This window comes from Hesperophylax consimilis, chromosome 20 (genome assembly GCF_061612785.1).
Source record: "Hesperophylax consimilis isolate HC1 chromosome 20, BYU_Hcon_1.0, whole genome shotgun sequence".
In the NCBI taxonomy this organism is placed as follows: domain Eukaryota; kingdom Metazoa; phylum Arthropoda; class Insecta; order Trichoptera; family Limnephilidae; genus Hesperophylax; species Hesperophylax consimilis.
Window position 1 is genome coordinate 13,847,498 of NC_142855.1, and position 27,620 is coordinate 13,875,117.

Sequence of the window (27,620 nt, forward strand, 5' to 3'; positions counted from 1 at the left end):
TTTGACGGCCGGCATAGTCCAGTGGTAACGCATTGGACTGCCATTCCGAAGGTCGCGGGTTCGAACCCGGCGTGCGCAAATAAATTTTATTTGATTAATTTGTGTTATTTCACAATTAATTAATTAAAGTAATATATATTATATTTGCGGCACGTTCCAGAGTGGAAGATACTACCAGTATCGCCCTGGTGTAAGACCACCATTCAGAATTGAAACGTTGCTCCAAATGGCTTTAGCCGTGTTTAGTGACTAGATCTGAATAGCCAGGTACTTCCCCACCTTCCTCTTTCCCTTCCCCACTTACCTTCAGCCTCACAACATCCCCCAATTGGGGATGCCATAGTCTCACTGGCTCCAGACGGGAGCAGTTGGGACTCTTGTGAGGTATTCACTATAAAAATAAAAAAAAAGTTTCTGAGCCTTAGATATTGGATCAATGGCGGCAGCGTTTGCTCCTCCCCATGCTATGATACCATACTCTATTAAAGATTGACAAAGTGCATAGTAGATTGTTTTGAGCTGGCTTAGGTTGAGAAAGTTGCGAGTTTATCTAAAAAAGTCAATTAATTTTCTAAGTTTGTTTTGCTGTAGTGGTTATATGTTGTTTCCACTTCAAATTGCTGTCAAAAATAATACCTAAATTTTAGTAACCTGTTCTTAATAAGGACAATCACATGTTATCGTTTATTTATTTATTATAATATATCCATTTTCTGTTACCAGCTGACCATCCTGAACAAGGAGGGCCGCGTTTGGACGATGGTGGCCGGCGGGGGTGCGTCCGTGGTGTACACGGATACCATCTGCGACCTGGGCGGCGCGCAGGAGCTGGCCAACTACGGCGAGTACAGCGGCGCGCCCACCGAGTCGCAGACCGCGGCCTACGCCAAGACCATCTTCGGACTCATGTGCCACACCCCGCATCCGTTGGGCAAGGTAACAACACCACAATCTCTTTGTGCATGACGTATTTACATACAGTGAAGGTTTTACAAGAAAGGACAAAAAATACTTCTAAGTGGGAAAACTTATGTGTGAATTAAAAATATTTTATTATTATTCTGGCTACAACAACGTCAATACTTTAGTATTTTTTCAATTATAGCAAAAACAAAAATCTCGAGCTGCCACTGAGTAACTGGCGCGATCTGCTTCTACAACTTCGACCGGTCGGTGGCCGAGTTGAGATCGCGTTTGGGTCCCACTCAGGCGTAGTGTGTTCAATTCCTCGGCTGGCTAAGTCCTCCATCACAACACAAGCAACATTTTCAACTTACTGTGGTGGTAGTAGGAGATTTTCAAATATTGTCAGGTTATTCTTAACCCGGGAATGTTTGTCTTTCTTTTAAAAATAAAAAAAAACAACAAAACTGTACGTTTTATGACTGTTGAGAAAAGGTTCATTTTGTGATGCTAGTTTCGTTTTATGATGGTTTTACTGCCAAACTTCTGAAACGTCTCAAATGGAATGCAAGCAATAATAACAAAGTGATAAATTGTACATTTTTTGTAAAAAAAGGGACATTTTCAGGTATATTTTGCCACTAATTTTCTTTTGTGATGTATTCACTGCCGAATTTCTAAAAATCTTGTACAGTAGAACCTCGTTAATTCGAAATCCACGGGCCATCAAAAATCCAATTTCGAATTAACAAATTCCCACGTAATTCGAAATTTTATGAAAAAAAGATGCGAAAATCGAGTTCCTTGGCCGCCCCTTCAAATCCGGGTAATATCTTAGGAGTAAATTCATATTAATATGAATTATTCCTTTATTTTTGCGGCCGATTACCATCGCAGTCGGCCCATTAAATTCAGATATTCTAAATAAATTAGTAAAAATGCGTTATATTTACCCGTAAATTGAGATTTCGTGGTCGATTTCGGTCGCGGCCTACCCTTTAAATTGAGATATTCGTAAAAATACGATATGTTTCCGCGTAAAACGTATTTTCTTGGCCCTTCAATTTGGGATATTTGAAATAAATTGGAAAAAATATGACAATCCAGTGTAAATCGTATCAGATTTACAAAATAAAAATACTAATTAGGATGATGTATAACCGCGTAAAAATAAATTTTTCGTATTTTTACCGCCACGGCTATCTTTTTGATTCAGATTTTCGAAATTGTATGATTTATTTTCTCAAAAATCGAATTCTTTCGAATCACACGAACAAATTTTCGTGTGCGGACATTAATAAATTTCGAATTACGAATTAACGAATTTCGAATTAAAAACCATTTTGAATGAAAAAAAATTTTTGTGGATATTTTTTTGGCGAAAATTTCGAATTATGCGGTTTTAAAAATTATCGGGGTTCTACTGTATTTTGCAGTTTTTTGTATGAAATTTCATTGAAAAACAAAACTTCTTAAGTGGGAACTTCTTAACTACCCCGCAGCCAAGTGGGGGAGTAGTTAGTACCCAAAATTACTATCATCCCTTATATTAGCTTCAATACTTGACGTATCATTTTAGTATTTTACGTATTTTTGCAGAAAAGCATAAGTTACCGTTCATAATTGGGATTTCTATTGTTTAAAAATTTCTATCAGCACAATTCAATTCATAATGCATTATGTTATTTTGTCTGACCAGGTGCTGATAATTGGCGGCGGCATCGCCAACTTCACAAACATCGCGGACACATTCCGCGGCATCATCTCCGCCATCGACCACTTCAAGGAGAAGCTGCGCGAACACAAGGTCACCATCTTTGTGCGGCGCGGTGGACCCAACTACCAGGAGGGACTCAGGTACTAGTCAGTCTTTCAAACTATGTCGCATTTGATTACCATTATGCTGAACATATCTCTTGGCTGTGCAGAAACGGGTCACCATTTGATCTTAACAAATGTCAGAAACGTGGGAATGCTGTCGCGAGAAACTATTTTCATTGTTCTTTTTGGCACCGGTCTGGAAATACGTTTTTATGTGAATACCTCACAAGAATCCCAACTGTCTGGAGCCAGTGAGACTATGGCATACCTAATTGGGGTATGTACCTGGCTATTCAGACCTGGTCACCAAACGTGACTAAAGCCATAACAACCAACATTTCAATTCTGAATGGTGGTCTTACACCAGGGCGATGCTGAGAGTATACTCAAGTATACAATACATTATTTTAAATAGATTAATTGTGATATAAAACAAACAAATCAAATCGAATTTACTTGTGCGTGCGCCGGAATTTGAAAATCTGCCACCTTAGGATTTGCCAGTCGAAAGCCTTACCATTAGACCACGCCTTCTAGGAAGCTATCGCTAAAGATGTCAATTATCTTGCCACTACATGGTGTCTGGAAACTCATAGTACAAGCGGGAAACTGGTGAATCTACATATATTAGAGAATGCAAAAAGACTTATTTTTTTTGGTCTGACCATTTAAATTTTTTTTTTTTTTCGTTAACTAAGGGGTTAGAAAAACTTTAGGAGCCGGTTGTAAGCTTGATGCATTTTAAAGGACAGCTTATATTAACCCCCTAGTGACAGATTTCTTTTCAAATTTTACTGAAATAATTCCATCTTTGGATTTACTCGAAAACGAAAGCTCAAATCAAAAAAACGTCATACCATAAAATAAACTCCAAATGGTTCTGAGAAGGTTAAATTGGTTCTTTGGAAAGGAATATGGAAAGTTTAGGGGTTTCTTAATAGACATTACTGCTCGACTAATAAAGTGTTTTTCTCTCTCTCTCTCTTTAGACAAATGCGTGAAGTGGGCCAGCGCTTGTCCATCCCTCTGTACGTGTTTGGGCCGGAGGCGCACATGACGCAGATCTGCCGGTACGCGCTCGGACACGAACCCATCCCCAAGGAGATGCTCATCGTGCCCGACGCGCCCGCGTTGTTGCCACCACTGCGCGCAGATAAAAATAGTGGAGTGAGTACATTTTTTTGTTTGGTTCGGATAAACAGAATAAAAAAAACTTTTAAACACTGAATTTAGAACAAACTAGTGTAGACCGTGAGAAACACGGTATATTGTAACTAGAGAAATAAAGAAATTTTAACTAGAGAAATAAAGAATTTATTATTAAAATGATTTTCTGATAAAAATCATTCGCATCTCATCACCTATTTATTATGATTTTAGATTATTATGTGTATTTAAAAATATAAGTACAGTCGAACTTTGTTATAACAATCACGGCAATGGCGAGTTCACGGCTATAATAAAACGTTATTTTAGTCCTGGCTTAACTAACTAACTAACCATCACGCCGTTTCTCCACAGCGGTAGGCAGAGAGGACGGACCGCCAAACAACTTGGTCACACCACACACTCCTTGCCTCATTCACATTCATACATTGTCATCATACGTCTTCGGAATTGACTCCGAATGACAAATTGACTCTCTACGGGAAAAGCGAAAAGTCGGAATCGGAGAAGTCACAGTCCCTTGCCGTATTCGCTTATCAATATCTTAGTGGTCGCTTTTGTAATGTTAGCATTAATCAAACCGTTGTGTAATTCTAGGTTGGCGATGCTGATGCCAAGAAGGGTCCCATGAGCAAGAGGGAGCTGGACACCATATGCGAGAGAGACGGCGATAGGCCGGTGCCGCAAGGTCAGGAGTTGTTCAACAGCAGCACTAAGTCCATCGTCTGGGGCATGCAGAACAGGGCCATACAGGTAACCAACTCTATTACGTTTTATTCACTTTAAGTTATACACGTTTCACTCGAGGAGGATAAGCGACCTATGCTTCTTCTGAGTCTGGTCAATTTGAGAGTACCTACTCGACACACTATTATAGGTAATATACCCATTTAATAGTGTAGAAAAAACCTATTATCTCAATTCAATGTGGGTAGGTATCGCTCAATTACATCTGCGGTGTTACTCAAACTTGGGTAGCTATCGCACAAGGGCATTTGTGGTGCTACCTAAAATTGAATAGCTATCGTTCGAGGGCATTGGCGGTGCTACCCAAATATGGTTATCTATCGCTCAAGGACATTAGCGCTGCTACCTAAATTAGGGTAACAATCGTTTAAGGGCATTGGCATTGGTACCCAAATTTAGGTAGCTATCGCTCAAGGGCAGTTGCAAGGGAAAAACAATCTATTGTCTCAATTCAATGTGGGTAGTTATTGCTCAATAGCATTAGCGTTGCTACTCAAATTTGGGTAGCTATTGCTCAAGGGCATTGGCCGTGCTACCCCAAATTGGATAGCTATCGCTCGAGAGCATTGGTGATGCTACCCAAATTAGGGTAACTATCGCTTAAGGGCATTGGCAGTGCTACCCAAATTTGGTTATCTATCACTCAAGGACATTAGCGCTGCTACCCAAATTAGGGTAACAATCGCTTAAGGGCATTGGCAGTGCTATCCAAATTTGGTTATCTATCGCTCAAGGACATTAGCGCTGCTACCCAAATTAGGGTAACAATCGCTTAAGGGCATTGGCGGTGCTACCCAAATTTGGGTGGCTATCGCTCAAGGGCATTGGCCGTGCTACCCAAAAATGGATAGCTATCGCTCGAGAGTATTGGCGATGCTACCCAAATTAGGGTAACCATCGCATACGGGCATTGGCCGTGCTACCCAAATATGGTTATATATCGCTCGAGTGCATTGGCGATGCTACCCAAATTAGGGTAACTATCGCTTACGGGCATTGGCGGTGCTACCCAAATATGGTTATCTATCGCTCTAGTGCATTGGCGATGCTACCCAAATTTGGGTGATTATCGCTCAAGGGCATTGGCCGTGCTACCCAAATATGGTTATCTATCGCTCGAGTGCATTGGCGATGCTACCCAAATTAGGGTAACTATCGCTTACGGGCATTGGCGGTGCTACCCAAATTTGATATGTATTTGTTGGTCTTACAGAACATGCTGGACTTTGACTACGAGTGCAGTCGCAAGGAGCCCTCCGTGGTGGCTGTCGTATATCCCTTCCACTCTGACCACAAACAGAAGTTCTACTTCGGGAACAAAGAAATATTTATTCCAGGTAATACATATACAAATTTATATATTTCATTTTATTAATACAACATACTTTAGGTGTGATATTGGAATGGCGGAAAAATAGTCAACAGACTGCAATTAACAGCTTTTCATGCTGTCTCTCTCACCACGACAAGACAAAACAGTTCCCATTCATTACACAGTGTAAAGACAGTGGAGCTATATCGCAACCCGGTTAGGCAGTAGGAAGGGATTTATTAATGTGGGTCTTGAAGAGGCCCGGATTATACGAAGGAGGAAAAACAGATTAGATTGAAAAGTTATTATGGTGATGTATCTCGGTGTGTAACATTCAGAATCGCGCAAAATCACGCACTTCTTACGCAGATGACGATAAGGTTGAAATTCCCACTTACCGTGGCGATTTTTTGGATTTTATTCATGGCATCCAGTGTTGTTTTTACATTACCACACAGGAGGCCCCGAGGAAAAAAATTCCTTTAAGGCCTATGTCACCAAATCCTAGACAAACCTCACCCCGTGAACACGGGCACCCCTGCCAAGTCAACAAACGGACCTACGGCAGGAGTGTTGGTTATCCAATAAATGGTTCCAGGGGCGGCGGTACCCACACCCGCCTCGCAATCAGTTCAGTGTCGAAAAACTCACCCATTTCCGCATGATACATATAAAAAAGATTAAAACACTTGTATAATTTATGTACGCCCAAAGGATATTTTGAAGGGTCCAAATATCATTTAAATATTTATTTTACCAAATTTAACCATATTTTCTAAGGACGTTTTGTATATCGTTTCCGGCAGTGTACAGCGACCTGGACAATGGCTTCACCAAACACCCCGAGGCCACGGTGCTCATCAACTTTGCCTCGTTGCGGTCCGCCTACGACAGTTCCCTGCAGGCCATGACGCACAAGCAGCTCAAGACCGTGGTCATCATCGCCGAGGGCATCCCCGAGAACATGACGAGGAAGCTGATCCAGGCCGCCGACGCTAAGAAGGTACGGAGAGACTAAATATTCCTGCCACCATTCCTAATACAGTTCAACCTCTAGTTAGCATTTTTTAAATAAACAAAGACTGCAGAATTCTGGTAAAAATGAATGTTTATCATAGACATATGAATATTAGTAGACCTGCCCTAAGTGATTAAAAGCGTATTATCCCCACTCCCCATACCGGTTCCATTGGAGCCGGCTGGGCTCGCGTATGGCCTCAAGTGAAATTTGAAAACGTGACGTCATCATTCTTGTGCGAACTATGGTCGAGGCATCATCGGTTCATTTTACGAAATAACACGGCAAAATGTTGACTTGTACTATGAAAACTTGTAAAAATAGATGTGAAAAAGAGAATAAACCCAATTGTCGTATTACATTCCATATATAAGCATTATTTTACTTTATTTTAAGCATATTCACATCGTATAAAATAGATCAGTTTAAGAAACATATACTATCACATCGAGAAACGTCTGGACGCGAAACACAAAGCTGGTTGGTTGCTGGGAAGTAAATTATGAACATTTATAAAAGTGTGTGAACTAAATACTTAAACGAAATATTCGACTCTGAAAATAGAACCGAATTTTTTTGCCGAATTTGGACTTCGCAAATTTGTTCATAACGTGGCGAGTAATTTGCGCTCCCATGTAAAAATGTCTATTCATTCAAAAGCAGGTTTTACTTTTAAGAACTAAATGGTGATATTATAATGCGAGATGCCTATTTACTGTCAGATTGATTTATTGACGAATCACAGTCAGCCTTACTCCCTTCGTTCTTCAACAGTTGATTTTACCCCTCGCCATTATCTTCTCGTCTATTAATTCCTATGTCTGTGATGTTTATATACAAATTACAATTCCTAAACTTTTGTGTGAATTAACCCCTAGAGCCTCTATATTTAAAATATAAATTAGGACTGCGCAGAAAATATTTTCGCATTACATTAGATTATTTAAAGAAATTTATAAAGACTATTTCAGATTTTAGTATTACAAAATTTAATGAGACAAAGGTATTATAAAAGGGTACCATGATAAATTAACACATCGACAATTCAACACACCTTTAAAAAGTGAAATAAAGTCATTAGAAACGATGAAAAAAAAAAAATTTAAACCTAACCTAACCTACTTAACCCAGTTAAAAAAGTTTTTGTTTCATCACTTTCATGACTTTATATAACTTTTAAAAGATGTGATGAATTTTCATTTTGATGATTTATCCGGTCACCTTATAAAAGTTGTTGTCACTATAATAAAATTTGCAAACCTTGATAAATATTTTTCAATTTCTAAATGTTGTTAAATTATTTCAAAATTTTCAGGTGCGTTTATTGTAAACTTTTAAATGCATACACAAAGTGTGGTGCTCTCTCTTTATAACACTGTTATACAGGGTTTTCCAATAAGAGGTGTTATTTTGATATTCAAAGAAACTTTTCCTGTAAAAGATCAATGGTTTCGTTGCTTGTGTGACACGTAGCGCCGTCTTGTTGAAAGTAAACGTTGTCCAGATCAATACCATCCAATTCCGGCCATAAAAAACCATTAATCATCTCTCGATAGCGCAATCCATTCACCATAACTGTTGCTTCAGCCTCATTTTCAAAAAAGTATGGTCCAATGACTCCGCTGGATCATAAACCGCACCAAACAGTCACACGTTGAGGATAGAGAGGCTTTTCAACAATAACTCTTGGGTTTTCCGAGCCCCATATGCGACAATTTTGTTTGTTGACGAAGCCGTCGAGGTGGAAAAGGGCCTCATCACTCAAGATGATTTGCATTTGATTCACTCAAGTGAATTTTAATAATTTTAATGCGTTGTTGAAGCGTGTATCGTTCCATTTTTATTAATGGCATAGTTTCTACTTGTCAAATGTCAAAAATGACAGCTTCAAAATAATACCTCTTATTGGAAAACCCTATATATATATCCCATTTCAACATATCGCTTGACATACATTCCTATTGGGAATTAGGATGGCTTGTATTGTACAGTGTGATTGATAGTAATGTACGTGTCTATATGTTCTTTATTTCAGGTGACCATCATAGGTCCGGCCACGGTTGGCGGCATCAAGCCCGGCTGCTTCAAAATCGGCAACACGGCCGGCATGATCGACAACATCATCGAGTCTAAGCTGTACCGCGCCGGCAGGTGAGCCACCTAACCTAACCTAACCCAACCTGGGGAGTCTAGCATGGCCGAATCGATAACTTGACGATATCGGATCGATTGGCTTAACAGATAACTATTGCGCTCGTTAGACGTGTCCATAGCCAAGCCCATAAATAAATCACTCACTAGATTGGTATCTTCGGGCTTTTTGTATGGAAAAAGTTTGTACATTACTTAACCACGGATATAGCCGACGGAGCGGTGATAATTGCACTCAGCCGTTCATACTTTAACCCACAAAACTCTTTTAAAAATGGTTACATACTTATAAAAAAAAATTATTTCACCAAAACAATAAGGTAAAACAGGATAATCATTGAGCAATAACATGAATAAGTTGGTCGATTTAATAAATAACATTTATTACACTGTGGAGGTAGACATATTTGCCAAGAAGGTGTTGATAAGAAGCCCTTTTAATGAGCCATTTAACGTCTTTTGCGATTGTAAAAACCTGACGCGTAATTTACGTTGGAATAACCTAGAATCTGTCAATTCACTTTAACCGTTTGAATGCGTATCGCTGATATTTCGACGATTTTCACTTCTTTAGTGCTCGTCGAGAGTTCGGCGTGCGAGGTAGTGCGTGTGGTGTGCATTATTTAAAAAAAATCACTTAATTCAATTACAAAAACAGTGAATTGTGAGCTGTGATTTCACAGCAAAAATACGTTCAACAAGAATACGTCGGATTGTAATAATTTTTTCCCTGTTTTTTAACACGCAATTTTAGTACATATTATGAAAAAAGGTCCAGCACTCAAATGGTTAAACTTGAACTTACGTAGGTAGTACATTTGGGTCGAGTTGAATATATGTTTGTAACTCGCTAACACAACACTGGCTTTGTATTTTTATCACAAAGAACTTTAACAAGCAATATTTTAGACACAAGATATGTCAATATTTCACAACGTCCGGACAACTGCGTCAGCTCCCGTGCGACCTCGAGCCAGATGTCAAACTCTAAGCCAATGAGATCTGAGCTTTCAGCCACAATATTTTTTTCCATAAGAAAACGGAGTTGGGCGTGTTGGTTTCAAGTGGGTTTCAAGGCTAGACCAGAGTTATATGGTCCTGGCCAAGCCGATATTGACAATGAAATAAATAAGAAATCGATGATGACATTGACGGGTATTGTCTATGGATTGGCATTCCTAAATGTCAAATGGCTACATCAAAATAAAATTAAATTGAGAATGTCGAATTGAAATACACTTATTTTAATATGTATTGGCAGTCCGCCCATACTTTTTGTTGTGTTCGTAACAGGTCTCCAACTCGTCTTGGAAGGAGTTTATAAATAATTGGTTCTTTTAGATTAATCAGGGATTTATTATTACTCCTCGTATTATAATGGTGACTCGATAGTGGACCTAACTAGAAGCTGGCTAATTGGAATCTGAAACAGTAAGTTTCTCTGGGATCCTTCCCACTGGCCCTGGTGACTACTGGCCACTGGCTCCATCTTGCGGACTTCCACGCAAGCTCTATGCACTGCCATCTGTGCGTGCATCCATGAAGCTCTTACCTCCTTACACTTTTTGACACTTAGGGGGTATTTCACTATCTCTGATTGTGTTCTGACTAAGCACTAATCCGCGGATTAGTCATTTTTTCGTTTTCACTATATCTGAATAACGCTAACGCTCGGGTTAAAGTTCGATTTGACTAATCAGTGCTCGAACCTCACGTTAGGCGCTATTCCTCGAATCAAAGATGGCGTCAAAACATTCCGAGTTTGACAGCGGAGAAGTGAGTCGAATTTTGTTGCGAATTATTATGGATACCGAGGTTTTTGATTTACAGAAGCAGGTGAAAGGGCGGCGATGCGAAGGTCGCGAGTTTTAAGAGCTCGAATGAATTTGAATGCTTGTATGATCCATCCTGAATTATTTGATTGTGTTCAAAATAAGAAACAATGTATTAATTCGACACGAATCTATCTAAAATGACCTGATAATCAACATAACATAACCAAAAAAAAGCACAATTTGCGGTGTGCGGACTATGGCGGGAAACTGGATGACGGCGTTGACCACAGATCAATTGGCGTTGAGGCTAGCATTCCATAGACATTGCGGCAAAACATGACAGGCGTTGCAGTAGATGGGGTAACTGCAAACATTTTGCGATGTATCCAGACTCGGCAACAATGGTGAAACGGTTGCCGTTGAATAACGAAGTTATTCTGATCTTTAAAGCCAGCCAACGGCTAGCTAGTCAGATATTTAGCCCGGCATAGTGAAATACCCTCTAAATAGAGAGTTATAAGTAAGTATAATAGTAAGTTAGTATTTTGCATGACGAATGACTTGAATGAATTCAAAAAGTTGTGTATATTGAAAGTTAAGTTAAGGTCGGTGACATCCAAGACGCCGCGCTTAAATCAATTGGCATTTTTCTACCAGCAGTCAAAATTAATTGTTAACCGTGCTTGGTATACCGCCCAACGCCGTCTGATTTATTTATTTGGTTTTATGCCCAGCCGGGCTTTTACTTGGATTTTAAGAACAGAATATAAGATGTAACCGTAAACTGATAAACTGAATATGAAACAATGTTAGTAAAACATGTAACAGTAGCACAAAATAATATAGAAACTAAAACAGTACTACATATAAGACAAATCACTAAAACTACATTACCAACTCTACTAGAATTTGTAGGATTCAACCAAGTGCTGGTATAGATTACGCTTAATTCTATGAATGGAGTCAATAAATATATCAATAGTACCCCAAAGTTGTTGCCCAGATCATGCATCCTATTGGTTAGTAAGTGTGTCTGATAGTTGGTTGTATATGTATTGCAGAAGAATGTTACATTTTGTCTTGTGTTTCTAGTCGGCACATGGAATTTAATAGTGGCAACGATGGCAGGACTGTCAGTTGTTAAGGACTGTGTAACACAACCAGGTCTGACATAATTCTCCTGTCATACAGTGTTTTTAGATGAAATTGATTCATCAAACTGATATAATGTAATGTAATCAATTGGAATTTTGAGCTTAAAATTTACGTACCTAAGAAAGTTGTGCTGAAATCTTTCTATATTGTTAGAGTGGACTTTATCTAAAGGGGACCAAATAGGTGAATTATACTCCAATTGACTTCTGACTAATGAAATATAGAGGGTTCTCATACAATCTAAGGACTTAAAATCACTTAAAGTTCTGCAAAGGAAGCCAAGCATCTTTAAAGCCTCATTAGTTATATAGTTGATGTGTTCAATGAATGACAAGTTTTCATAGAATATTACACCCAAGTCACGAATATGTGATACTGGTATTAATTTAATATTATTTATATAATGAGTTTTGGAAAATCATGACATTTCTGAATGTTCACACCATTTATGAAGTTGTTCTAAGTTAGTCTGTAAAATTTGGCAATCTTATATATGTCGTATTCTTTTATATATTAAGTCGTCAGCAAATGCAGAACTTCTAAATCATTAAATTGGTCAACAATGTCATTGATGAATAGTAAGAAAAATGTTGGGCCGATGTGGGACCCTTGAGGAACCCCACTTGCGGCCTCAAATATATAAGATTGTACAGAATTAATCTTTACGCTGAGCACCCTATTGCTAAAATAACTATCGATCCAACTCAATAATTTACCTTTGATGCCCAACAAGCGGAGTTTATATAAGTATGTGATATCGAACCTTGTCCAAAGCTTTACTTAAATCAGTGTATATACTGTCCATTGTTGTTCGAGACCAAGAGATTCAGATATGTAATTTTCATAAATCATTAATTTGCTTGACTGATAACTGATATAGTAAATATCGTGTTGATATTTGGTTTTTATCATAAAATGTATGTATATTCATTTGTTTTGTGTTTTATTCCCAGTGTGGCGTATGTCTCCAAGTCCGGGGGGATGTCCAACGAGCTGAACAACATCATCAGCAAGGAGACGGACGGAGTATACGAAGGCGTCGCCATCGGGGGAGATAGATATCCCGCCAGCACCTTCCTGGACCACCTCATCAGGTACAACAAATTTCTTATCACAGTTAAACAGCACTACTCTTGTTTCAGTACAGATAAAAGACAACACGTTGTGAACGATGACTTCTTGGAACAATTGCAAGCGTTTTTGGATGATTATCATTATTAGTTAATGAGCAGACAGGATTCTGCTGATGAGTCAATCCTTCTACTCCAAATAAGAATCCTATGCAAGGAAGTGTTTCCTAGGATTGGATCCAAAAGGTGTCCACGGATATGAACATTTGTGTTGGTGAAGATTTCTTGGATGCCATGGCAACTATAATATCCAGATAAAATTTTGAAAGTCCCTATCAAGTCGCCCCTTTCTCTTCTCACAGTCTTGGTCTTTAAAAAGCTCATGATATTTTTGTGACTTGTCTCTGTACTCTCTCTATTAGATCCTTGGCAAAATATGGAGTCCATATTTGGAAAGCATATTCCAGGAGAGGTTGCATATATGTTTTGTATATTTTTAATCTCCAGTCTTGTGAAATGGTAACTCCTAAGTCTTGTAGCATCATTGCTTTAAGAGGTGTCTCATTGTGTTTGTATGCAAGTGTGCAAGGGTAAATGCAGGAAACTCTTTGAATGGAGCGCTAGTTAAAAGTTGTCCAGCGAAGCGAGGTTAGCAGTCCACAATGGAGTGCTGATGGCAACGACGCATGGAACAAGCAGAGGAAGGATGCAAGAAGACTGAATGCTGTAGAAATGAGATACGCTACTGAGGTGTATGTGTTTAAAACCATGTTTGATGGAGTTACGAAAGAAAGCAAAGCTGAAGAAAGCGAACAAGATTAACACACTTTGACCTCGAAAGGTAGTTCTACCTTTTGCGCCAGCCTCATTTCAATGAATGAAAAGACGGAATAATTCAATGTTTTTATATGAATATTATATACCAATCTCTTTGTAAAGGTCCCAACTATAAGTATTTTTTTTTTTATTTTTTATATTTACTCCACACAGGAGGCCCTGAAGAAAATAATTTCCCTCAGGGCCTATGTCATCTTTGGGGATGCTGTGTGGAGGGTCTTTTTGTGGAGAGGAAGGAGTGAACATGGGTCTTGAAGAGTCCCATGTTGTAGGAGGGAGGAAACACAGAGGCCGGCAGTTCGTTCCACAGCCGAGCTGTTGAACTTAAGAACGAATCGTAGAAGCGACCCGTTCTCATGTGACAAGTGTCAACTGTGTACAAGTGTTGGGCGCACGTTTGGCGTGTATCCCGACTACGCACCGGTGCCGAAGGGATCAATGACGCTAGTTCCTCAGAGCATCTTCCATTGTAATACCGATAGAACAAGGACAGCATACCTACCTGACGCCTGTGCTCTAAAGATTGCAGTCCGTTTGTTAAGATTGGGGAATCTATCAAACGGACCGCCCGTTTCTGCACAGAGTCAAGGGTTTTTTTCAGGTATTTTGGGGCTCCAGACCAGAGATGGCTGCCAAATTCGACAGTAGGGCGCACTTGCGATTTGTACAGGGTGAGCAGTTGTGTACTATTAAAGTATCTGCGGGCCCTGTACAGTACGCCCAGCTTCTGAGAGGCCAACTTTACTCTGGCTTCGATGGAGCCCCCGTACCTGAGCTGGTCACTTATAGTTACACCAAGCATATCAATGGAAGGCCTGTTCGGAAGATTGCTTCCGTTGAAGGAGACTAGATTATCATTTGGATCCCTTTTAGACGTAATCAGACAGGATTGGGTCTTTGAAACATTAAATTCGACGAGATTATTTTTACCCCAGGAGGAAATACTCTCGAGATAACCGTCCATTCTCTGCTTCAAAGCCCTCCGAGCCGTTGGAGTTTGTGTGCCCTTTGGGGGCTTGTCAAACAAAAAGCTATCATGAACTGTACTGTCATCCGCGTAACAATGAATCGGTGCACATGTCAAAAGGTCATTGATGTGCAACAAAAACAAAGTCGGAGACAGAACCGATCCCTGTGGGACGCCAGCATTTATGGAGTGCGAGGAAGAGGTGAAACCGTCAGCAACCGCCTGAATCGACCTATCCCTTAAAAAGTCAGCAATCCACGTACACAGGGATGCGGGAAGTCCGTAAGAATGCAATTTGTTGACAAGTCCTCGGTGCCAGACCCGGTCAAAGGCCTTGGATATGTCTAGTGCGACCGTTTGGGTCTCACCGTGACGTTCCAGGCACCGCCCCCAAACATGCGTCACATACGCGAGAAGATCACCGCACGAGCGGTTCCGCCGGAATCCATATTGACGGTCGTTGATAATTTTGTTCTTCTCGAGGTATGTGAGCAGTTTGTCGTTGATCACACGTTCCATCACTTTGGACAGAACTGATGTGATCGCTATGGGGCGGTAGTTGGCCGGGTTGGAGCGGTCACCTTTCTTGGGAATAGGGTGAATGACCGCTTTTTTCCAACCAGAGGGCACAGTGCCACACTTCAGGGACATTTTGAAGAGCTTTGTCAAAACTGGAACTATTTCCGCAGCACACCTCTGCAATACCAGGGCAGGTATTCCATCAGGTATATAAGTATATTATTATCGAATCGTAATGCAAGTCTTCTTTTTATATTTATCTTCGTGCCTTTCGTTTACATTGGTATTTCAACAAAAGAATAGTATATTATTTGTTATTGTAATAATTCAATTCCCGGAATGAGGGTTTTTATGACCGTGACAACCGATTCGAATCTCTATCTCTGTTCCGCACCCACTCAACTCATATGTGCAAGCGAGCAAGAGATGTGGGGCGTATTTAAAGAAAGCAGGTATGGGCAAATACCGATAGGTATATTACATATAAACACGATAAACATATTACAAAGTTAATTGAATTGCATTTCAAATAATATTGATTTTCATTTAGTACTTTTATAGCGATTTAAAACAAATTAAAGAAATTCGTGCAGGGCCTTTATTTTCGCCCGGAAACTGCATAGCGCCTGCATTGGAAACTGTGTGCGTACCCGCCAGAAATGTGTCAAGAAGGGACGCTTAGCACTGGTGTACCAGAGGAATGTATGACGTGAAAGTAAATGCTAGAAGATGTCAGAGACGCCCAACGAAGACAGGCGAATCAAATACTTGAGTCGAGTTAAGTTAAGAGTCTAAATAACAGAAGAGTATGTATGAATGTGAATGAAGCAAGCAATGTGTGGGGATCCATGCTCTCTGCATACCCTGCTGAGAAACGGCCTGATGGTTAGAGAGATGTAGATGGTAACACCTTTACTGATTTCTAATGATAATAATATATTTTCCAGATACGAGAAAGACCCCAAAGTGAAGATGATGGTTCTCCTGGGAGAGGTGGGGGGTGTGGAAGAGTACCACGTCTGCCGCGCCATCCTGGAGAAACGCATCACCAAGCCCCTGGTGGCCTGGTGCATCGGCACCTGCTCATGTAAGTAGCCTGGTATTCTTCCCACATATTTTTCCGTGTTATCTTCAGAACAGATATATATACATATTTTAACAATGTATGACTCTTAAAAACTTAATTTCTTAATTATGCAAATGTGTCTTGAATTGAACCTGAAAATTTTCCACTTGTTTTACAATTTTTATCTGTTTGCAGCGATGTTCACGTCGGAAGTGCAGTTCGGCCACGCCGGCTCGTGCGCCGGCTCCAAGCTGGAGGAGGCCACGGCCAAAAACTGCGCGTTGGCCCGTCACGGTGCGCGCGTTCCCTCCTCCTTCGACACGCTGGGCGCCGAGATCGGGCGCGTGTACTCTGAGCTGGTGGCCAGTGGCCGCCTCAAGCCCGCGCCTGAGGTGCAGCCGCCCAAGCTGCCCATGGACTACGACTGGGCCATGGTCAGTTCTTCTTCCCAAAGACAAATACAATCCAAAACATTCTTCTTTAGTTGTTACCTCGTTGCTGAGCATGTTGTGGATGCCAAAGCTCTCCTTAAAGACAAATTTGAAAATGTTATCTGGTCATATATTTACAGTTATTCAAGACTTCACCACCAACACAAATGAAAATCTCCATGCGCACTCAAAAGAAAAAAGCTCAGTTGGATTCTCATTTGGAGAAAAGGATGACTTGACTCATTCATAACTAATAATGATAATAATAATACAATCCAAACCATTGTATGGAGCAAGCAAGTTTTCTGGTGTTCCCTAAGGACCTACCATGGGACCTCTCATGTTTATTCTTTTTTTATAAAAGACTGGTGAACCCAGCAATGCTTTGCTATTGCTAATGTCTTTCTCAGATGTCTCCAACTTGTTCCACCATTCACTACATTACATCGACTTTAATTCAATTAATATAATACATTGACTCTGCCATCACTCATTATTCCTGCGTGTGTCGCATTGCAATAAACCGTTTGTGCTTGTCTTTCCAGAAACTGGGTCTGATCCGCAAGCCCGCCAACTTTATCTCCACCATCTGCGACGAGAGGGGTAAGGAGCTGACGTACAGCGGGGTGCCCATCAGTCAGCTGGCCGAGCGGCCCAACGGCATCGGTCTCACCGTCAGTCTCCTGTGGTCAGTGCTTATAAATATGTATATAAGTACAAATCCAAATCTTCTGATTAACCTTTCATTTCCAAGCATAACCAACAAGTTATGTCATTTAACTGGGCCTATTAAGTAATCCTATCACTGCCCCCCCAAAATTACCGTATCGAAAATTAAAGATAAAACTTTTCATGACTGTATTATTTATTTAATTGATTTGTCATGGAACCGATTATTACCCTAATTATCGGCAGAGTCATTTTGTACGCTTTTGGGAAGAGCTCGTATGGCCTCGTTGTATCTCCCTTACTCTCATGGTGAGAGATATGAACCAAACGGTGTTAGAAAGAGAAAACACCACGCTTTATATTCAAATCCAAAAGTTAACCACGGAAGAGTTAAAATGTATACCTCTACGAAACCAAGAGTTCCGACTGCAGATAGCGAAAAAATTATGCAATCTTTTATTAATGATTTTTATTTGAAACGACAGAAGTGAGGTGGTAAATGCATTTTCTACTAGAAATTTTTATTTTTTTTTCCCTATAAGTAATTTTAGTGCAGTGTTTTAACCGAAAAAACTTATCTTTAGTTTTTTTGTTAATTTTTTAAAACTTTTTTACGTTTCTTTTAAAAAAAATTATATTTCTAATATTAAAATTTGAAAGCGTATTTTATCACGTTTCAAAAAAAGTTTTTAGTTTTCGGATACGTCGCATTTATTTGGATTTGATTGCGAATTGAAATCGTTTTTAAGTAGTTTAACAGTCAATATGCCAGAGGCCTGAGGGTTTAAGCTTGTCATAACCATAGACAATATTTGTAGAACATGTATATAATACTTTCAGGTCTCTACTGATAACTAATGCGAGTTGAATTTGATTCCAGGTTCCAGCGCGAACTGCCTGTGGAGGTGTGCCGCTTCCTGGAGATGTGCCTCATCATCACGGCCGACCACGGCCCGGCCGTCAGTGGCGCGCACAACACCATGGTCTGCGCCAGGGCCGGCAAGGACCTCGTCTCCAGCGTCGTCAGCGGCCTGCTCACAATCGTAAGTGTCTACAGTCCGCCCCGGCCTTTACAAACATCGATTAACAACTTGATGACCTTGAATCTGCCCCCTCACGCTTGTAGTAGGTGTATTTTTTACCTACTCTAAATACTACCATGTGGTTAACTCCTCAGGATAATTTGTAACTCTTGTCTCACAGAAATAGTTTTGTCTCTCTTCCTGTCATGGTGCGAAATGTGAACAAAACGGCGATAAAAAGAGAAAACACCAAGTACTAAATACTTCGTAAATGTTTTTTTTTATGAAACTACATAAAATCGATGTGACAGTATAATGTTTATAATACGTACATTTGTCTAAAAAAAATTATGAGCCATTTTTAGCCCTAGATAACTAAACCGTTTTCATTGTTTCATTGTAACTACACTTTCGTGGAGTGGACTACGCAATAAAACACTAGAAATAAATCATTTAATTAAGATAGGAACTTGTTACATGGCACGAAAGTAAGGTTTATAATGAACAAATTAATATCAGTCTACACAGTGACCACACATGTCAACATTATGTGGACCACAAATAGCCTTTCTACATCTGGTGCAACGGTGTTTGGTCATCCTTGGATGGACACAGGTAGCTAATTTTAGGCACGTTTGACGTATATGGAACCGCAGCTTCTATTGTAGAAGATTCGCCAACATTAACAATAAACATAAGAATATATGAATGTACGTATTATAACTAAAGTTTCGTCCAGTGGACGACGAGATGGTCATAGGGCACGTCCTAGTATGCGTGTGGCCGCAATTGCGTCACGTGCTGCACTGTTTACTCAAATTAGAAAGGTAATGAAAGAGTCAAGGTCGGGGAGCGGGGGGAAGTAGGTGATTTAGAATTTCGCCGAGTAGCGCGTCGTCGCCTCGACGAGCGATCAGTTATCTAGGGTTAAAACATTTTTGTTTGCATTCAAAATTTTAATACATCAAAGATGATATGCTAATAATAAAAATTGAAAGCCTATTACATCATCTTCCAAAAACAGTTGTTAGTTTTCTGATATATTCAGAAATATTCAATTTATTTGGATTTTAATTATCAAACCATCTGACAGTGTCTTTAAGAAATATGACGATCGAAATTTGGGCAAAAAAGTTCAGCTTGTTTCCAAAATCGATTATTTTGTTTTAGTATTTAGTTAGACACACTTAACCCTTCAGGCGTCGGAAGGACGTTACTAGCCAAAAGTATCATATTCCATTATAGCCTCTGAAGGACAGATCTGACCGGGACGGCAATACATTATAAAAGTATTTTTATATTTTTTTCTATATTGCGTAGATATGTGATATGTTCGTCATTGGAAAGATAAATAATTATTCTTCACAGTTTGCGTCAAATATTTATACATTATTACAGAGATAAAATTTTAAAAAATTGTCAAAGTGCATCATTATGAATTTCGTCATTTTTTCATTGACAGTTAAAAAAATATTTTTTATTGCACAAACAGTATAAAAAGTGAAATTGCAGTTTTATTACTGATTACCTACTAAAAGGAATATGTTTTGTAAATATCTAATTATTTCAAAATTATGGACGTTCCGATTCAAAATGTCCTGTTAAGTTTTTTTGTTAACATTTTCATGTTTGATATTAAAAATGTATATTTTAGAAAGATCAACGTTTTTTTAAAATGCAAATATTTCAAAGATAATTTAATCTAGTTTCTAAAACAGTATTTCTTTTAACGACAACTTAAAAAAATAAGTACAGTAGAACCCCGTTAATTCGAACCACGATAATTCGAAAAAACGCGTAATTCGAAATTTTCGCAAAAAAAATTTCCGCTGAAAAATTTTTTCATACAAAATTTTTTTTAATTCGAAATTCGTTAATTCGTAATTCGAAATTTATTTTTGTCCGCGCACGAAAATTTGTTCGTGTAATTCGAAAAAATTTGATTTTTGCGAAAATAAATCATAATATTTCGTAAATCTGAATCTAAAAGTCAGCCGTGGCGGAAAAACGCCGAAAAATGTATTTTTACGTGATTATACATTGTCCTAATAAGTATTTTTATTTTGTAAATCTGAATCGATTTACACTGGAATGTCGTACTTTTTCAAATTTATTTCGAATATCTGAGTTTGGAGTGCCGAGAAAATACGTTTTACGCGGAAATATGTCGTAGTTTTACGAGTTTACACCAAATATCTGAATTTAAAGGGTCAGCCGCGACGAAACTCGGCTGCGAAATTTCGATTTACGCGTAAATGTATCGTATATTTACGAATTTATTTCGAATATTTGAATTTAAATGGCCCGCTGCGACGGAAATCGGCAGCGAAATCTCGATTTACGCGGAAATATATCGTATTTTTACGAATAGGTATCTCAATTTAAAGGGTAGGCCGCGACGGAAATCGGCCGCGAAATCTCGATTTACGCGTAAATATATCGTATTTTTACGAATTTATTTTGAATATCTGAATTTTAAAGGGCCCGCCGCGACGGAAATCGGACGCGAAATTTCAATTTTCGGGGAAATATATCGTATTTTTACTAAATTTACTTCGAATATCCGAGTTTAAAGGGCCGAGAAAATACATTTTACGCGGATATATGTCGTAGTTTTACGAGTTTACGCCAAATATCTGAATTTAAAGGGTCGGCCGCGACGAAACTCGGCCGCGTAATTTCGATTTACACGTAAATATATCGTATATCATCACCGCGACGGAAATCGGACGTGAAATATCAATTTATGCGGAAATATATCGTATTTTTACTAACTTTACTTCGAATATCTTAGTTGAAAAAATACGGCGCGACGGAAATCGGCCGAAAAATTTCGATCCATGCCGAAATATGACATATTTTTACGAATTTACTTCAAATATCTGAACTTAAAAGGCCGGCCGCGACGAAAAACTGCCGACAAAATTCGATTTACGCGGAAATATATCATATTTTTACGAATTTATTTCAAATATCTGAATTTGAAGAGCCGGCCGCGACGTAATACGGCCGCGAATTCTCGTTTTACGCGGAAATATATCGTATTTTCTCGAATTCAAATTCAAATATTTGAAATATACGGCCGGCCGCGACAGAAAATTACCGCGAAATCTCAATTTACGCGGAAATATATCGTATTATTACGAATATCACAATTTAAAGGGTAGGCCGCGACCGAAATCGGCAGCGAAATCTCGATTTACGCATAAATATATAGCATTTTTATGAATTTATTTCGAATATCTGAATTTGAAGAGCCGGCCGCGACGGAATACGGCCGCGAATGCTCGTTTTACGCGGAAATATATCGTATTTTTACGAATTCAAATTCAGATATTTGAAATAAAGGGCCGGCCGCGACCGAAAATTACCGCGAAATCCCGATTTACGCGGAAATATATCGTATTTTTACGAATATCTCAATTTAAAGGGTAGGCCGCGACCGAAATCCGCAGCAAAATCTCGATTTACTCGTAAATATATAGCATTTTTACGAATTTATTGCGAATATCTGAATTTAAAGGGCCGACCGCTACGGTAATCGACCGCGAAAATAAAGAAATAATTGGTATTAATACGAATTTACAACTAAAATACCACCCGGATTTGAAGAGGCGGCCGAAAAAATCGATTTTCGGCGTATTTAAAAAAAAATTTTTTTCTTCATAAAATTTCGAATTACGTGGGAATTCGTTAATTCGAAATTTGATTTTTGATGTCCGCTGGATTTCGAATTAACGAGGTTCTACTGTAATATGTAGCACATTTTAGATACCTCGGAAGCATTCCGAAATTCCAATAAAATTCACCATGTCGTTGGGACTTGTTAGTAAAAATATTTAAAAACCTGAAGGGTTAAATGTTTTATAATTTAATCAGCGCAGTACGCAACACGCGACATAGGAAGCAACGCGTGGCGGTCCAGTCAGAAAACATTCCAGCCTTGTGTATAAAAGTTGCACAATCGGCTGCGCTGTACCGTTAATTACTTTAGCTAACTTTACTTGTCGTTGTTTATTTAAGTCATGCTTGAACCTTTCTATTGTCTCCAGCTCGTTGGGAACTCTTTGAAAAAGGAAAAGGTTCTTTACTATAATAGTGTTTATTTACGTTACAACAAATAAGTCTGGATTTAGCTACACTGTTCATTACCCGAGGGTTGGTAATTCTCTGTTTCTAGAAGCTTGTTGTCTGTCAATAATATCCCACAGGCAATTGCTACACTCTAGCGACATCTGTCGGACTCTGGAGTAAGCTTTATGACTGGTGCCATCTATAGCTTGAAAACCCAACTTATTACCAAACATCACAGACATTATATCCAAATTTTGTTTTACGGCATGAGTTTGCAGTCTGACGTCAGTGAATTTCCTAGAGTTGTTTCTTTACTTGCAAGAAGAGGATTATCTATTTTTCACAAAACATGAATGAATTGTTTGTCTGTCTCCAGGGTGACAGGTTTGGTGGAGCTCTAGACGCGTCAGCACGGGACTTTGACTCGGCGTGCCAGGTTGGAAAGCATCCCATGGACTTTGTCACGGAGAAACGCGCGAAGGGAGAGCTCATCATGGGCATTGGACACAGGTAAACACCATTCACATACATCCCCACAGTTTATAGAGAACGCCATTGGAACGATTTGCTGGCCTCTTCGAGTCTTCCTTTCTCTTCTCAAAAAAGACCCACCACACAGCATTACCAAAGATGACATGGATCCTGTGTCCCATTGTATGGAGTTAATGAAAAAAAAAAAACAGGAGAGGTCCCATAATAGATCCTTGCGGAAGCCAGAAACAATCTGAGAATTTAACAATGCTTTGTTGCTGGCAACCGCAATAGGCTCAGAAATAATGTAACGTCTAAAACAGAATGGTTTAGAATGTATTTCATTATATATATATATTTTTTTTTTTTCCTTCGCTCTTCTTCATTATTCTGTTCTATCCTGGAACCATTGTCCTGAATGGCGTATCTTCTCTGCGTGTTTCAGGGTGAAGTCGATCAACAACCCCGACGAGCGCGTGGCGTGCCTCAGCCGCTACGTGCTGGCCAAGTTCCCGCGCCACCCCACGCTGACGTACGCGCTTGCCGTGGAGGCCATCACCACGCGCAAGAAGCCCAACCTGATCCTCAACGTGGACGGAGTCATCGCCGCCGCCTTCGTGGACCTTTTCCGCCACTCGGGACAGTTCACCAGGTAACACACTCATTATAATACATACAGTCATTAATTCTTAACACAAGCGGGAAACTTTAGAGTCATTAAATTTATATTTAATAAATTATGTTATATCAAATTTAATTCGTATGAATTGATATAATGTAGTATGCTTGTGGCACGTTCCAGAGAGGTACATACTCTCAGTATCGCCCTGGTGAAAATTCAGCGTAATTATATGTACATCCCTGCCCAACTGGATGGGCATATTTCCCTTGCCTTTACACTGTACAGACAGGGGCGCTCTTGTGAAGTGTCACAATTTTTTTTTAAATATTGCTTGAAATGGCTTTAGTCGGTGTGTTTGGTGACCAGACCTGAATAGCCAGGTACTTTCACCCCACCTTCCCCTTCCCCTCCTCCTCGCTCTATTCATACCCTTCGGCCTCGCATAATATCCCGCTTAGAGATGCGATATTCTCACTGGCTCCGATTAACAGGGAGCAGTTGAGATTCTTGTGCAATATTCACGTAAAAAAAATATATAATACTGAACTCATTCTAGCAATGTTGACAATAAAATTTTAAGGCGTTCATGCTAGGCACCCAAGTAGACTGAAAATTTAAAAAAATTAACCCACTTTTTATTTTATTCTCAGCGAGGAGGCCGACCAGTACATCAAAATGGGCTCCATCAACGCGCTGTTTGTGCTTGGCCGCACTGTGGGCCTGATCGGCCACTACCTGGACCAGAACAGGCTGCAGCAGCCGCTGTACCGCCACCCCTGGGACGACATCACCTACATGCCGCGCGACTGAGTGCCGCCGCCGAGCCTCAACGCCGCCAACCGCCCACACGCTGACACATATCCGCTTGAACATTGACTAAGGCGTAACTTAAACTGCTGCTAGTTCAATTTAGGTTTAACCTAAGCTAATACTAGTTCAATTTAGGTTTAACCCGAGCTAATACTAGTTCAATTTAGGTTTAACCTAAGCTAATACTAGTTCAATTTAGGTTTAACCTAAGCTAATACTAGTTCAATTTAGGTTTAACCTAAGCTAATACTAGTTCAATTTAGGTTTAACCCGAGCTAATACTAGTTCAATTTAGGTTTAACCTAAGCTAGTACTAGTTCAATTTAGGTTTAACCTAAGCTAGTACTAGTTCAATTTAGGTTTAACCTAAGCTAGTACTAGTTCAATTTAGGTTTAACCTGAGCTAATACAAGTTTGCTTCGGGGTCAGCCTAAGCTAATACCATAGCTACGTTTCATTCGGACATAACCCAAGCTGCTACTAGTTTGATTTAGGTTCAACCTAAGCTAATAAAAGTTTCATTTAGGTTTAACCCAAGCTAAGTTTCATATAATCAGGTATAACCTAAACTGCCATTGATATGATTCAGGTTTAACTTAAGTTAATACAAGTTTCATTCAGATTTAATCCATGCTAAGTTTCATTTGGATATAAAATAAACTGCCACTACTTTGATTTAGGTTTAACCTAAGCTAAAACAAGTTTGCCTCGGGTTCAACCTAAGCTAATACAAATTTCATTTAGGTTTATCCTAAGCTAATAAAGTTTGTGCATAATTTCGCTACATATAGGTTTGACCTTAACGAGCAAATATTTAGTTTATCGAATCGCTACTAGTTTCATTTTGGTTTGTTTAAGTTTTAACAATGACAAAATATCGTGCATAATCTAATTGTACACATAACCTCAATTTTGTTACCATTTTCCAACATTTCACCAATATTAATCTAAGGACAAAGTTCTATGACATGTTTCAGAATGGATTAAGCAAATTGACAGTAGGTATCCTGCACCGAGAATGTTGTGACCGCACTGTAAACGTGCACACGTTAACGTTGTCTAGAATGTGTTGTGAATATTTTGATAGCACTGAATGTTAAATATGTAGAACTCCAAGCACTTAACTTATAGGACTTAGAAATATACTTCAATGTAACTTTTTGTTCCAATACAGCATTCAATTATTTTTATAACCAGATTTTAAATTATACAAAAATAATAACAGTTTTAAAAGATTATATTTTAAATAAAAAAAGTTTTAGCCGATGAGAAATTTAAAATTCGTTGAATTTTAATATTACATTAGGTATTTTTATGTGCGACAGCTATTTTGTATAAAATAAGCACGCTGCAGCACCGCATCGTAACCAATTGAGGATGCCGAGAAGGCGAAACAGCTGTTACACCTAATAATAATAATAATAAGTATACCTATGTCCAAGCGGAATTGAAAAAATATTTTTTTTTTATCGTAAAATACAATTTTTTAAATTGAGTTGTACGAAATAAACGATAAATCTTTAGAAAGTTTTTGAAAATCTGTGGATGTGTGTATATACCAACAAGTTGTGGTCAATTGGCCTAACGGGCGGTCTAGAAAAATCTATGTCTCAAAAGTGATTCCATTAATTAAGAAAGCATTTTGTTTTTTTTATATTCTAGAATATACAATGTATGTAATTATTTTAATAATTTTATTTAAAACAACTGGGGAATTTATAAAAAATGCCATTCTGCAAAAAAAAACTGTACAATTTTAAATATACTTTCTCTATGGTGCTATAAAAAACACCGTTGTCTATGCTGCTTATCTGGTTGCATTTTTTCTGTTGGCAACACGAGCAATGGATTGTCTATGGTTAAAAAGACAAAACTTAATTTATCTATGGTGCTACGCAGTGACATCGCTCTTTTCTTAATTTTTTTTATTCAGCAGGAGACAGTTTTTATAGAAATCTCAGTCTAATTTATGTAGCTTTATATTGTTGCAATTTTTTTTTCGAAGTGAAAACCCTTTTTGTTTAATTATTTTTAAAATTAAATGGATGTTAATGTCAATTTGTAGTATTTTATTTCATTTTATTACTTTAACTGCACGAATAGATTCTTTATTTTTGTAGAGTTTTGTAGATACGAAGACGGTTTTCATAGGCCGTAGACCATCACCAATGATATCTTACACAGATCCCCTTGTTGCGCAGCCTCTCTCCAGGCACAACAACGCTGAATCATATTGGACAAGAGTCACAGTTGCAATTGCCTGAGACCAATGACATCTTACACAGATCCCCTTGTTGCGCAGCCTCTCTCCAGGCACAACAACGCTGAATCATATTGGACAAGAGTCACAGTTGCAATTGCCCGAGACCAATGACATCTTACACAGATCCCCTTGTTGCGCAGCCTCTCTCCAGGCACAACAACGCTGAATCATATTGGACAAGAGTCACAGTTGCAATTGCCTGAGACCAATGACATCTTACACAGATCCCCTTGTTGCGCAGCAAACACCTATGCGATAGTTAACCTCCCTCCAGGCACATCGGAAAAGATTCACAGTCGCAACTGTCCGAGACCAATCATATCTTACACAAATCCCCTTGTTGCGCAGAAAACACCTATGCGATAGTTAACCTCCCTCCAGGCACATCGGAAAAGATTCACAGTCGCAACTGTCCGAGACCAATCATATCTTACACAAATCCCCTTGTTGCGCAGAAAACACCTATGCGATAGTTAATCTCCCTCCAGGCACAACAACGCTGAATCATATCGGGAAAGGGTCACAGTTGCAACTGTCTGAGATCAATGATATCTTATACAGATCCCCTTGTTGCGCAGAAAACACCTATGCGATAGTTAACCTCCCTCCAGGCACAACAACGCTGAATCATATCGGGAAAGGGTCACAGTTGCAACTGTCTGAGATCAATGATATCTTATACAGATCCCCTTGTTGCGCAGCCTCAATATCTTCATATTTATACTGTTTCATTAATAAGTAATTAAGGCG

At 39.1% G+C, this 27,620-nt stretch overlaps 1 protein-coding gene across 1 annotated transcript in view; it reads left to right on the top strand.

The window, feature by feature from the left end:
• ATPCL (ATP-citrate synthase) overlaps positions 1–26,665 on the top strand; it is a 122,185-nt gene extending 95,520 nt beyond the window's left edge. Inside the window, exons 6-20 of the mRNA XM_089644011.1 lie at positions 724–936; positions 2,603–2,760; positions 3,714–3,891; positions 4,489–4,644; positions 5,852–5,975; positions 6,757–6,953; positions 9,004–9,119; positions 13,003–13,143; positions 16,390–16,529; positions 16,704–16,942; positions 17,485–17,627; positions 18,489–18,651; positions 23,081–23,214; positions 23,621–23,827; positions 24,448–26,665. Of these exons, the coding sequence (XP_089500137.1) occupies positions 724–936; positions 2,603–2,760; positions 3,714–3,891; positions 4,489–4,644; positions 5,852–5,975; positions 6,757–6,953; positions 9,004–9,119; positions 13,003–13,143; positions 16,390–16,529; positions 16,704–16,942; positions 17,485–17,627; positions 18,489–18,651; positions 23,081–23,214; positions 23,621–23,827; positions 24,448–24,607 (2,469 nt within the window). The 3' untranslated portion in view covers positions 24,608–26,665. The remainder of the gene's footprint in view (positions 1–723; positions 937–2,602; positions 2,761–3,713; positions 3,892–4,488; positions 4,645–5,851; positions 5,976–6,756; positions 6,954–9,003; positions 9,120–13,002; positions 13,144–16,389; positions 16,530–16,703; positions 16,943–17,484; positions 17,628–18,488; positions 18,652–23,080; positions 23,215–23,620; positions 23,828–24,447) is intronic.
• The last annotated feature ends 955 nt before the right edge of the window (positions 26,666–27,620 follow it).